General features: G+C 50.2%; 1 protein-coding gene across 3 annotated transcripts in view; it reads left to right on the forward strand.

Annotated features, from left to right (window-relative positions):
- Positions 1–13,880, forward strand: part of FBXL19 (F-box and leucine rich repeat protein 19) — a 36,770-nt gene that overhangs the window by 10,116 nt on the left and 12,774 nt on the right. For all 3 annotated transcript variants that reach the window (XM_056863854.1, XM_056863853.1, XM_056863855.1), the window contains 6 exons: positions 1,333–1,476; positions 2,083–2,169; positions 4,084–4,293; positions 5,126–5,158; positions 6,306–6,446; positions 11,914–12,638. In XM_056863854.1, coding sequence (XP_056719832.1) covers positions 1,333–1,476; positions 2,083–2,169; positions 4,084–4,293; positions 5,126–5,158; positions 6,306–6,446; positions 11,914–12,638 — 1,340 coding nt within the window. The remainder of the gene's footprint in view (positions 1–1,332; positions 1,477–2,082; positions 2,170–4,083; positions 4,294–5,125; positions 5,159–6,305; positions 6,447–11,913; positions 12,639–13,880) is intronic.

Here is a 13,880-nt window from a genome sequence, read left to right on the forward strand (position 1 = left end):
GGCGGGGGTCAGGGCCAAAAAGGCCCTTGTAAAGCCATCCGGACATTCCTCGAACCGGGGACCACCAGAAGATTGGTATTAGTTGAACGAAGAGTCCTCCGGGGAATGTACCAGGAGATTTGGGGGTAGGCCGGTGGTCGTTTTGGTTCAAAGTTTCTAGTCCTCGTTGTGGCCAAGGCAGCCCCGCCTCAGGTCTCATGAGGGTTGCTGCTGTTCAGGAAAGCCGCTGATTAGCTGCCCTTCCGCCTAATTTATTTCCTAGAATCATAGAGTTGGAAGAGACCAACAGGGTCATCTATTCCAGGGCTTCTTAAACTTTTCCCACTCATGGCCCCTTTTTTTGCCCAAGAAATTTTTATGCAACCCCAAGTATCTAAGTATATAAAATAGGTATACAATTTTATATACCTATTATATATAGGTGATGAGCCCCGTGGCGCAGAGTGGTAAGCTGCAGTACTGTAGTCCAAGCTCTGCTCACGACCTGAGTTCGATCCCGATGGAAGACGGTTTCAGGTAGCTGGCTCAAGGTTGACTCAGCCTTCCATCCTTCCAAGGTCGGTAAAATGAGGACCCAGCTTGGTGGGGGTAAAGGGAAGATGACTGGGGAAGGCACTGGCAAACCACCCCATAAACCAAGTCTGCCTAGAAAACGTCGGGATGTGACGTCACCCCATGGGTCAGGAATGACCCGGTGCTTGCACAAGGGACCTTTACCTTTTATTATATATAGGTATATAAAATAGGTATACAAATCAAACATTTACGGATAATAAATAATAAAAGAGACCTTTTACTGTTGCCAAATTTTTTGTGACCCCCCACATTCAGTCACGACCCACAATTTAAGAAGCTTTGATCTAGACCAACCACCTACGCAATGCAGGAAATTCACAACTACCTCCCCCCACACCCCCAGTGACCCCTACTCCACACCCAGAAGATGGCCAAGGTGTCCTCCCTCTCATAAATAAATATTTATTTATTTCATTATTATTTTCCCAGTTTTTATTCCACCCTCCCTGGCTGAAACCAGTCTCAGGGCAGTTGACAACAATTTTAAAAATCCTTAGCAGCCCTGGGACTTCTGGCCAGAAGCAGGATTTTTTTTAAAAAAAAATTAGTTTCTGTATGAATCTGTCATTTCTAAGGCATCTCGAGGATCCTTGGGTTAGAAAGCTCTTGAAAAGGACTCTTTTCGGGTTCCCCTCCGGAGCCCCTGAGTGGAACACTGGCTGCGGGTTCTGTCTGTGGGAAAGTCTCCACCCGGCAGCTTCTCTCTCTGTATAGTCGGGCCTTTCCCCGCTCACTTCTGGACCTTTGTCGTTGCAGCCAGTCCTACCTCACACAGCTGTGTGCCTGGTGTGTGGGGAGGCCGGGAAAGAGGACACCGTGGAGGGCGAGGAGGAGAAGTTCAACCTGTCACTCATGGAATGTACCATCTGCAACGAGATTGTACATCCAGGCTGCTTAAAGGTGAGGTTGGGGGGAGGGAAGGGGGCAGAACCGGGTGCAGGGGGAGTGGATATGTTCATGGAGGAGGGGGTATTCATGGCTACTAGTCAAAATGGATACCAGTCATGATGCACACCTATTCTCTCCAGGACCAGAGGAGCATGTCTGTTGTATTAGGTGCCGTGGAACACAGGCAGGATAATGCTGCTGCAGTTGTCTTGTTTGTGGGCTTCCTAGAGGCCCCTGGTTGGCTACTGTGTGAACAGACTGCTGGACTTGATGGGCCTCTGTCTGATCTAGCAGGGCTTTCCTTATGTTCTTATGGAGGATGGAGCTATCCATGGCTACTAGTAAAAAATGGATACCAGTCATGATGCATACCTGTTCTCTCCAGGATCAGAGGAGCATGCCTGTTGTATTAGGTGCTGTGGAACACAGGCAGGACAATGCTGCTGCAGTCGTCTTGTTTGTGGGCTTCCTGGAGGCACCTGGTTGGCCACCATGTGAACAGACTGCTGGACTTGATGGGCTTCTGTCTGATCTAGCAGGGCTTTTCTTATGTTCTTGTGTAACCCGACTAATTTCCCCCCCCACACGCATAACCTGTGCTGGCCCCTCTCTTTACAGATGGGAAGAGCCGAAGGGGTCATAAACAACGAAATTCCAAACTGTTGGGAATGTCCCAAGTGCAAGAGAGAAGGCAAATCGATGAAAGTACGTGTTTTGGATCTCCAGGAGTGGTGGGTGGGTAGATCATGACACTGAACAGGGGTGGAAGGCCCTTTGCTGCTCAGCCGGGGGGGGGGATTACACAGAAACCTGTGGGGCAGAGCGCATGAAGGTTCGCACGTAATTACAGGAAAGCCCTTTGGGTGGTTGAAGCCTCGAGTTCCCAGGTAGCCTGCTTCTGCCGACTGCGCTCTTGGCCAGCTGTCGTCACGGTGGCGTGACGTGCTGTCTCGGCAAGTGCGTGTCCCCCAACATGGAGGGGGGTCCTTATCCCCTCCCACACCTGCCCACTTCTCTCCTGCAATGCCCCTGTTTTCCTGACAGCTGGGGGGGAAATAGAACCAGTTTGGGGGAGGAGTAGGGTTGCCAGCCTCCAGGTGGTATAAAATAAACAGCAACACTGGCCATGTATATATGAAACTAACAATTTACTGTGCAATATAACAACGTGACAAAACTATCATACCCATATCTATAAAAATAGTGTGATAGGCAAAAATGACAAAATTCTTATACAATTGTTAAACAATAGCAAAAAGCTCCTACAATTTCAGTTGCCTGTATAAAGTTACAAAGTATACTGTTCTGCAGCAATGTTTCACCAGTCCTTATTGTTAAGGACACAAATATATGGTTTCAAATTAATCTTGAGATCCCCCCGCTATTACAACTGATCTCCAGGCGATCTCCAGGTAATTCCCAGCCCAGAGCTGGCAATCCTAGGGAGGGAGTGCATTTGCGGGGCAAATCGGTGGGCAGGGGAAGGGTTCTGTTACCCGTCCCTGCAGGAACATTACGAAGAAGCGAAGGTTTGTTGTAACACGTCGCTCCACCCTGAGAGCCGCAGCTATCTGGCTCGCCATCTACCATCTTGCAAACCCTGCTTAATTATTCCCTACTCAGAGGAAAGCATTATATTAATTAACATATTACACGATCTCAAGCGGCCATTCAGGGATCGCCTTCGCTCATGCCTTCCTTCTTGCCCTATTCGAGGTGTCTTCCTTTCCCCCCAAAAAAACCGTGGCCGTGGGTACCCCACGTTCAGGAAGCTGTAGGACAGGGTGGGGAACCTTTTTTCCGCCAAGGGCCATTTGGATATTTATAACATCATTCGCGGACCATACAAAATTAGCAACTTAAAAATTAGCCGACCAAGCCCCAAGCAGGCAACTGCCCCAGATGACCCCCCCCCCGGCGCGGGCAAGCAGGCAGGCATCCAACCAGTGGCACACTTGCCCACCTGGTGGCACAGGATGGTCTGTTGCACCAGCCGGACGTAGCCGTCCAGCTGCACGCTGGAGTTGCTCCTGCTCTGCATGTTCGGGGCTGGATTCTACAGCTGGCTCCTGCTACCTCCGCCTGCAGGGATGAAATGAGGACACACGGGCTAAGAATCCCCCCCCCCGCACATTCTGGCCCTGCCCCCTTTAACTCCTCTATTGTCGCCACTTCCGCCCCCAGCCCTCTTGTAGTACAGAGGGAATACGTTTCTCCATGGCCCGGGTGGGTAAGGGTTAACACAGTTTCTTGGGCGGTCCTAGCAGCTCCATAGCTAACGACTCTTCTGCAAGGGGGAAAAAAGGTTCCTTTTCTCAGCAAAACAAACTCATATCCGCCTTGAATAGAGGCTATTCCTGTCCGCGGGAGGGGGCGGATCGCCAGTCTTAGATCCTTCTGAGCTAGAGATCTGCCAGGACCCACGAAGGGCCAGACCAAATGATTTCGCGGGCCTTAAATGGCCCCCAGGCCTGACGTTCCCCACCCCAACCCTTTTGTAGTAGATGAGGTTATAGGAGGGCCTCTGTGTAGGATCCCACCCTGCCCACTTGCAAACTGCGCAGTGGCAGGCGTGCAGTGGCCTCACCAGCCCCCCGCCCTGCCGTCTTGTGCTCTCAGGACTCGGGCGATGGCACGGGGAAGCGGCGGTCTGACAACGGCGAGGAGGGGGTCCGGTGGAAGCTGACGGACGAGCCCGCTCAGAACAAGAAGAAGTTGACGCCGGCCCCACCTCTTCCCCCACCATCTGCCGAGGAGGCCCAAGCCGGGATCCACAAGCGCAAGAAAGAGAAGGAGCTGCCGCCTCCGGACACAGGGCCCAAGAAAAAGGTGAGCGCCTCACTGGGAAAGTGCTTGGTGCTGTTCGCCTTCCCTTCCCCTCCCCGCAACAGACATCCTGTGAGGTAGGTGGGACTGAGAGAGCTCTAAGAGAGCTGTGACTAGCCGAAGGTCACCCAGCTTGCTTCATGTGGAGGAGTGGGGAAACCAACCCGGTTCACCAGATTAGCCTCCACCGCTCATGTGGAGGAGCGGGGGAATCAAATCCGGTTCTCCAGATTAGAGTCCACTGCTCCAAACCAACGCTCTTAACCACTGCAGCACGCTGGCTCTAATAAAGTTAATAAATTAACTGAGCCTTGTGTAATGACGTGTTTTGTGTTGGTTTGGGGTTTTTTTGCTTTGTGAATCTACCGGCCATCAGCTTCACCGGGTGATCCCAGATTCTGATATTTTGAGTTCTCCCCCTCCTCTTTCCCCACACTGTGCATTTCTATTTAAATTCATTTCATGTCTGCTCCCCCCCACCCGTACCCCCCAAATTATGGCTCTTTGCATTCATTGTCCTGTGGAAGAGGATGACGGCTTGCCCACTGCTTGCTGCCTCTCCTGCTAAAAAGATGTCCTCTCCTTGCCGCTTCTCCTGCTAAGAAGATGTCCTCTCCTTGCCACTTCTCCTGCTAAGATGTCCTCTCCTCATCTCCCACTTGTGACTCCTCCTTGCCTCCTTCCTTTTCTAAAGTTCAGGAGGGAGCCCCCGAGTCCCTTCCGAAAGGAGTTAGAGAAAAGACCCGGAAGCGCCTTAGCTCCCGGGACCCTTCTAACTAGACATGCTGGCTCAGCGATTCCACTAAGCTTCTCCTTTGTTTTTTTTCTCTTTCAGTTAAAAGGCACGCGGGAAAAGCATTTGAAAAAGGTGAGCCCACTAGGTGTTTTCCACCCAGCTGCTTTTGGGGTGGGGGGTGGCCAGCAGTTGGGGCGATCAGTCTTGGGCGGCCGCTGGAGGAAAGGTGGGCCTCCAAGGTGGAGGAAAGTGCTGGAACAATCAGCTGAAGTTTCTTTATCGTGCCACGAACGCTTGAAGCTCCGTTTCATAGAGTCATAGAGTTGGAAGGGACCAAAAGGGTCATCTAGTCCAACCCCCTGCACAATGCAGGAAATTCATAACTAACTCCCCCCCTCACACACACACAGTGGCAGATGGCTGACAGTGCTGACAGATGGCCATCTAGTCTCTGCTTAAAAAACTCCAGGGAAGGAGAGCTCACCTCCTCCCGAGCAAGCCTGTTCCACTGAGGAACCGCTCTGTTAGGAAATTCATCCTAATGTCTAATTAGACAATTCTTCCTAATGTTTCACGGAGGGGCTCTCGGTCCGCCCTGTCCGTTGCAGTCTTCTCCAAAAGGCAGTGGCTGCCTTCGATCTCAGGCAAAGACATTTCTCTCCCGACGCCTAGCATTGCCAGGGATTAAACCCAGGAGGCTTGGGCACAGAAAACCTGGGCTTGGCTATTGAGCAGTGGCCCTTCCTTAGTTTATGTACGTGCATAAGTGCCGTCAATTCACAAGTGGCCTACAGCGACCCCAGCGAGGGGCTTTAAGGGCAAGGGAGAAGCAGAGGGGGTTAGCCCTTGCTTTCCTCTGCAGAGTCTTCCTTGGGGGCCTCCCGTCCAAATACCGACTCTCCTTAGCTTCTGAGATATTGGGTTGCACCGTGCCGCCTTCCCTCTCCCCACCTCCCCCAGTTTGTGTGCCGGGAGCCCAATCTGGCCAGTCTCAAGGCTTGGAGTCCTCCCCCACTGTGGCTCATAAGCTCATCCGAAGGCAGATACAATTGCATTGCTTTAACCAATGTGGAGTTTATATGAGACTTGATGGCCATGCGGAATTTTGATCATCTCTGGGGCTTTGATGATACTGCTCCTAGACAGACGCTGCAGGTTTGGGCCCATCCAATTAAATGCTCCTCTCTGTGTTTTTTTCCCCTTCAAGCTCCTTTTCTATTGGAAACGGACTTGCCTTTCTCTGCCTTTGCCTCAGCCAGGCTTTGTTTTCTCCCTTCAGGCCACTGAACAGCCCCCCGATGGGAACAAGTTGCAATCGATGCAGACCTGGAGCCGTACGGGCAGTGGGGACTTCGAGGTGAAGGGCCCCATCTCCCACCCATCTATCCACCTGAACCAGATCACGGCCAGCGACTTGGAGGTGAGGGGGCGAGGAAGGGAGGACGTTTTCAGTGTGGAGATGAGACAAGTAAGGGGGAGGAGGGGCCGTGGTGGAGGCTTATAAAATAATGCGCGGGATAGAGAGAGCGGGCAGAGAACTTTTTCCTCCCTCTCCCAAAATACTACAACTCAAGGGCATCCAGTAAAGCTGATGGACAATAGATTCAGGGCGGACCAAAAAAAAGATACTTCTTTATGCAACGAGTGATTGAAATGTGGAATTTGCCGCACGAGGATGTAGTGAAATGTGCAATTCCCTGCACGAGGATGTAGTGAAATGTGTGATTTGCTGCACGAGGATGTAGTGAAATGTGTGATTTGCTGCACGAGGATGTAGTGAATTGTGCAATTCCCTGCATGAGGATGTAGTGAATTGTGCAATTCCCTGCACGAGGATGTAGTGAAATGTGCAATTCCCTGCACGAGGATGTAGTGAAATGTGCCAATTCCCTGCGTGAGGATGTAGTGAAATGTGCAATTCCCTGCACGAGGATGTAGTGAAATGTGCAGTTCGCAGCACAAGGATGTAGTGACTGCCACAGGCAACTGGTTGACAGCTGTGTGAGACAGGATGCTGGACTAGGTGGACTGCTGGTCTGATCCAGCAAGGCTCTTCTTAGGGTAGAGGTCAGCCATTGGCAGCCTTTGGGGCAAATCTGGCATTTGCTTCATTGCCTTGCAGGGCAGCAGAGAGTGGGGTCATCAATCAGGACACCCCTTGATCTTCAAGTACTTGAAGGGCTGTCCTATAGAGGATGGTGCCGAGTTGTTTTCTGTTGCCCCAGGTTGGACCAGAACCAACGGGTTAAAATTAAATCAGAAGAGTTTCCATCTAGACATTAGGAAGAATTTTCTAACAGTTAAAGCGGTTCCTCAGTGGAACAGACTTCCTTGGGCAGGTGGTAAGTTTTCCTTCCCTGGAGGTTTTAAAGAAGAGGTTAGATGGCCATTGGTCAGCAATGCTGATTCTATGACCTTAGGCAGATGATGAGAGGGAGGGCATCTTGGCCATCTTCTGGGCATGGAGTAGGGGTCACTGGGGGTGTGGGGGGGAGGTAGTTGTGAATTTCCTGCATTGTGCAGGGGGTTGGACTAGATGACCCTGGTGGTCCCTTCCAATTCTATGATTCTAGGGGGGTGGGGGGGTCAGCATCTGAGCCAACGAGGAGCAGAAGATGTACGCTCGTTTTCGGAAAAGGCGGATGGGGGTTCTGAGCCCCAAGATTTCTCGGCACTGTCCCAATCTTGCCAGCCCCACAAAATTCTTGGTGAGAAGCCACTGGGAACCTGTTTCAAACTGGTTTCTGCTTGCTTGGGAGTGCCTTTAAGCGGCAAGCGATTTGTGCACGTCTGTGATGGCCTCCTTTTAGCCAGCAGGTGGGGCTAGTCCCCCAAAATACAGAACATTTAGGGCACTGGCCCCTTTCCAGGGTCAGACGCTGTGAGGGCAGGACCGTTCCTCCGCCTCCTGGCAGCCCCCCCCCCTTGGCCAATTTTTATATGTACGCATGTGGAGGTCTACCACACGGGGACAGGCGTACTACACTCTCAGGTGTGGAGGGGTCTTAAGTTTCGCAACAACAAACCCCATTGCTTCAGGATCCTTTTGAGTAAAAATTCCACTCAAACCGGAAATATATTTACTGGGTATCTTAGATAGGACATTAGAAAATCAGTTGAGAGATATCCTTAGATATCCTTAGATATCTGACAACAGCAGCAAGAATTGTATGGGCGAAAAAAATGGAGAATAAAAGAAGTACCCACGTTGCATGAATGGCATCAGAAAGTTATGGGGTTGCCCAAGATAGGCAAGTTAAGTAAATATATTGAAGATAGTTGGGTTTCAGACTTTTAAATAGATTGGAAGGTATGGTCAGTATATATAAATCAACATTTTATGGATAAAAAAATGACCTTAGGTTTCAGAACCTAAACTTATTAAATGGTAGACTAAGATGCCCCGTGGCGCAGAGTGCTAAGCTACAGTACTGCAGTCCAAGCTCTGCTCACGACCTGAGTTTGATCCCGATGGAAGATGGTTTCAGGTAGCCGGCTCAAGGTTGACTCACCTTCCATCCTTCCGAGGTCGGTTAAATGAATACCTAGCTTGCTGGGGGTAAAGGGAAGATGACTGGGGAAGGCATTGGCAAACCATCCCGTAAAACAAAAGTCTGCCTGGTAAACGTCGGGATGTGACGTCACCCCATGGGTCAGGAATGACCCGGTGCTTGCACAGGGGACCTTTACCTTAAGATGAAAATACCTAAATAATAATTAAAGTAAAAATAGATTAAGTCAAAGTTATTCGCAAGAGAAATAAGGTATATGGTGGTCTGTTTTGGGGGGGGGGAGAGTTGGAGGTCGGTTTCTGTATTGTTTTGTGTCTCACTTTTTCTTTCTTTTTTCTTCACTTTTTTTGTATATTGTGTTTTTTTTGTATGCTTTGTGTTCTTTGACATATTCTGTAGTGTTCTGCATATTTCAATAAAACTTTTTAAAAAGATCCTTTTGAGTTGCAGCTTTTCCCATTGCAAAGTAGAGGCTCAGAGCCTACAAGGTACATGGGGAGCTCGTGGGACAGGGCCTTCGCTGCCCCCCACCCTCCCACATAGAATCATAGAGTTGGAAGGGACCACCAGGGTCATCAAGTCCAGCCCCCTGCACAATGCAGGAAATTCACAACTACCTTCCCCCCACACCCATAGCGACCAGAAGATGGCCAAGATGCCCTCCCTCATCATCTGCCTAAGGTCACAGAATCAGAATTGCTGACAGATGGCCATCTAGCCCCTGCTTAAAAACCTCCAGAGAAGGAGAGGTCACCACCTCCCGAGGAAGCCTGTTCCACTGAGGAACCGCTCTAACTGTTAGGAATTTCTTCCTAATGTCTAGACGGAAACTCTTTTGATTTACTTTCATCCCATTGGTTCTGGTCCGGCCTTCTTGGGCAACAGGAAACAACTCAGCACCATCCTCTATATGACATTCCTTCAAGTACTTGAAGATGGTTATCATATCCCCTCTCAGTCTTCTCCTCTTCAGGCTAAACATACCCAGCTCCTTCATCCTTTCCTCATAGGACATGGTCTGCAGACCCCTCACCATCTTTGTTGCCCTCCTCTGGACACGTTCCAGCTTGTCTACATCTTTCTTAAATTGTGCTGCATGTATAAAATTGGTGGCCACGGACAGAGTTAGGCCAAGCACTGGCACAGGCAGGGTATTAAAGGCTTGGATCGGACGGTGTGGTCTCTGAGATACCGCCTCTTGTCACCGTGTGCGCGGAGGAATATTTTGCCGTTTCCTGCTTCTCCTCCAAGCACTCACTTTTCTTCTCCCGTGGTGTACAGGAGGGTGCCCTGGCCCCCCAGACACAGACTTTCGGCAGGCTCAATTCATTGCCGTGGGAGGGCAGGGTATAAAATACCACAAGGGGAGTGGTACCCAAAGCACACATATACAGAAAAAAAATACCACCAAACAACTGAATGTGACAAATTATATAATTTCAAAAAGGTGATTTATAATACCACGTATAGACTTATAACATTTGAAAAACATATGTCAAACAATGCAAACTGTACAGTTCCATTATTAAAAGGAATGTTCAAAATAAAAAGAGTTATATTATTAGTGATTCATCAATGATGACTGATGGGTGAAGTAATGTACAATGTATAATGTGCAATGTTTGTTTTGGTACTTTATTATGCTGAAAATGTATTTAATCAGTTTATTTTAGGCCATGTTATTTTACTTTTTATTTTTCCTTTTTCCTTCTATTTTTAATTAATGTTATATAGGTACCTGTATTGCTTTGTTATTTTATGCTGGCCAATGGCCATAACTATAAATTAAAACATAATAATTTCAAAAAGGTCATTTATAATACCACATATAGACTTATATGAAAAAACTTATGTCCAAACAATGCAAACTGTACAATTCCTCTATATGGACTTATACTATTCAAAATACTTATGTCCAGACAATGCAAGGTATACAACAGCTTCACTGCACGAGTATATTTATGCTGCAAATTTTGTTTTAAAGTGACAGGAGTTGAATCAGTGAGACTAACAGAAGCGGGCAAGATTCTCCTGTAAACAGCAAGGTAAAAAGCAGAAGACTTCTGATGAAGCTGATGCGAAACAAGGATAAAATCGCGAAATCTTGTTGTATAGTTTGCATTGTTTGGACATAAGTATTTTGAACATTATCAGTCCATGTATGGTTTGCGTTGTTTGGACGTAAGTATTTTGAATATTGTAAGTCGTATGAGGAACTGTACAGTTGTCTGACATACGTTTTCCGAATATTATAAGTCTATATGTGGTACTATAAATCACCTTTTTGAAACTATATAATTTGTCACATTCAGTTGTGTAGTGGAATTTTTTTCTGTATACATGTGCTTTGGGTACCACTCCCCTTGTGGTATAATATACCCTGCCCTCCCATGGCAATGAATTGAGCCTGCCAAAACTATGTGTCTGGGGGTCAGGGCACCCTCACATACACCACAGGAGAAGAAAAGCGGGTGCTTGGAGGAGAAGCAGGAATCGGCAAGCCTTTAATCCCCTGTGCCGATGCTTGGCCTAACTCTGTCCTTGGCCACCAGTTTTATAAAGCCGCGTGCTACTTCTGGGAAGGACACAGACGCTGACTTCAATCAGTTTCCAGGCAAGTGGTATGTCGTAGCCGAGGGTCAACCTCCAAGGAAATCTTTTTTGTAGATCTTTGCAGTCTCGACTTGGGGTGAGGAATATAGAATCATAGAGTTGGAAGGGACCTCCAGGGTCATCTAGTCCAGCCCCCTGCACAATGCAGGAAATTCACAACTACCTTCCCCCACACATACCCAGTGACCCCTACTCCATGCCCAGAAGATGGCCAAGATGCCCTCCCTCTCATTATCTGCTTAAGGTCATCGAATCAGCATGGCTGACAGGTGGCCATCTAGCCTCTTCTTTAAAACCTCCAAGGAAGGAGAGCTCACCACCTCCACTGAGGAACTGCTCTGTTAGAAAGTTCTTCCTAATGTCTTGATGGGAATATGGTGTAGTGTCTGACTACACTTCCTTCCAGGGTGGTGTGGAAGCCAGCGTGGTGTAGTGGTTAAGAGCAGCAAACTCTAATCTGGAGAACCAGGTTTGGTAGAGAAATTCGGCATATAAAAACCAACCCTTTTTCTTCCTTCACATGAGCGGCGGACGCTAATCTGGTGAACCGGGTTGGTTTCCCCACTCCTACATGTGAAGCCAGCTGGGTGACCTTGGGCTAGTCACAGCTCTCTTAGAGCTCTCTCAGCCCCATCTACCTCACAGGGTGTCTGTTGTGGGGAGGGGAAGGGAAGGCGATTGTAAGCCGGTTTGATTCTCCTTAAAAGGTAGAGAAAGTCGGCATATAAAAACCAACTCATCTTCCTCTTCTTTTCCCACCAGAAACCGAAGGTTCCTTCAGGCCCCTTGGAACCCTCAGCTCAGTCGGACAAGTCCCACCAGCGCGAGAAGCTGGAGCGTTTCAAGCAGATGTGCCAGATGTTGGAACGGGTGAAGAACAGCAGCAGCTCGAGCTCCAGTTCGGACTCTGACTCCGACACGGACTCTCGGGGCTCTGACGGCTCCAGCGGGGGCGTCTCGAGCCGGGCCGCATCCCCGACCACCCGCTCTCAGCGCCTGGCTGCCCTGGGCTTTAGCGCCAGCGAGGAAGACGAGGAGGAGGAGGAGGAGGAAGAGGAGGCGGAGGAGGAGGGCGGGAGGCGCAATGGCGGCTCGGAGACGGCGCGCAATGGCAAGCAGCCGAAAGCCCGAGGGAACTCTCAGGAGAAAGAGAACAATCACCGTCCGTCCAGCAGGGGGAGCGAGCGAGGGAAGCAGCAGGCGGGGGGCCGCAAGGCGGGCCGGCCCGCCGGGCAGACGGGACTCCGCATGGTGGCCCGGACTCAGTTCCTCAACTGGCCCCTGGTGCCCTCCCCTCCCAAGCCTCTGCTTCAACTGGAGAGGCACGTGGTCCGGCCTCCCCCCGACAGCCCCGAACCCGACTCCTTGCCCCTGGACAGCGGCTCCGACCACATCATGCAGCGGGACGTTTGGTTGGCCGTCTTCCAATACCTCAGCTACCGGGAGCTGTGCGTCTGCATGAGGGTATGCCGGACATGGAGCCGTTGGTGAGTGGCCACGTTTGCCCGAGGAGAAAATGAGCCGGCACTCCCCCCGGAGGAGCATGAAGGGGGCGCTGGCGGCAAGGCATCCGAGGCGCTGTGAGTTGGGGGGGAAAGCAGTTTGTCGGGTGTGCTGCCGATGACCCCTTCTTGGTTTGCGCTCTCGTGACGCACGGCTCCTGTCTGCCCTCCAGCCTGAGCCGTCCGGAGCAGTTTTGCTCCGCCAGCGGCCGAGATGGGGGCGGTGTGCGTTCCACGGTCCTGCGGTCGCTTTACTCTCCGCCTCCAACAGATGCAAAGACCTGCACAGCCTGTGAATGGAGATGGTAAAGAGGCAAAAAGAAGCGAGCTTTCAGACCACAAGCAAGGATGGTTAAAATAGTTCCACGCAATGTCTGCCATTAGGGCAGGTGGTGTGAGCGTGGCAGGAGGATTTGCGTAACGCGTGGACCCTTGAGGTGTGCACATGTGTCTCTGTGTGCTCTGAGTTGCTTTTCCGGTGCACGTGCCCAGTCAGTGCAGGCTGGCCCACCCAGTGTCAGGAATAGAGATTTCTATACTCTGCTTTATTCCATTGCCATTCTAGGGGGAAAAGAGGTCACCATGGAGGTGAGGCTAGACTTGGGTCTGGCGTCTGCAGACAAGGAGAATCAGGCTTGCTCTGATTTACGTAGCTCAGCCTCCTTCTAGGCTCTTCTCTTTCGGTCACACCAGTGTGTGACAGAATATTGAGGGCCGTCTTCGACATGAGCTGTTAAACACGGTGCACTGCGGAGTTGCATTGATGACAGAAGAGGAGCTTGCCGCCTACATTTTGATCTTGGAATGGGGAAGAAGAAGAGTTGGTTTTTATATGCCGACTTTCTCTGGTGAACTGGGTTGGTTTCCCCACGCTCCTATACGTGAAGCCAGCTGGGTGACCTTGGACTAGTCACAGCTCCCTTAGAGCTCTCTCAGCCCTACCTACCTCACAGGGTATCTGTTGTGGGGAGAGGAAGGCAAGGTGACTGTAAGTCGGTTTGATTCTCCCTTAAGTGGTAGAGAAAGTCAGCATATAAAAACCAACTCTTCTTCTTCTCTACCACTATCTCTATCAAACCGGTTTACAATCTCCCCCCCTTCCTGTCACCACAACAAACACCCTGTGAGGTAGGTGGAGCTGAGAGAGCTCTAAGAGCGCTGTGACTAGCCCAAGGTCACCCAGCCGGCTTCATGTGTAGGAGTGGGGAAACCAACCCAGTTCCCCAG

The sequence above is a fragment of the Euleptes europaea genome, chromosome 18, assembly GCF_029931775.1.
Source record: "Euleptes europaea isolate rEulEur1 chromosome 18, rEulEur1.hap1, whole genome shotgun sequence".
NCBI classification, from domain to species: Eukaryota; Metazoa; Chordata; class Lepidosauria; order Squamata; family Sphaerodactylidae; genus Euleptes; species Euleptes europaea.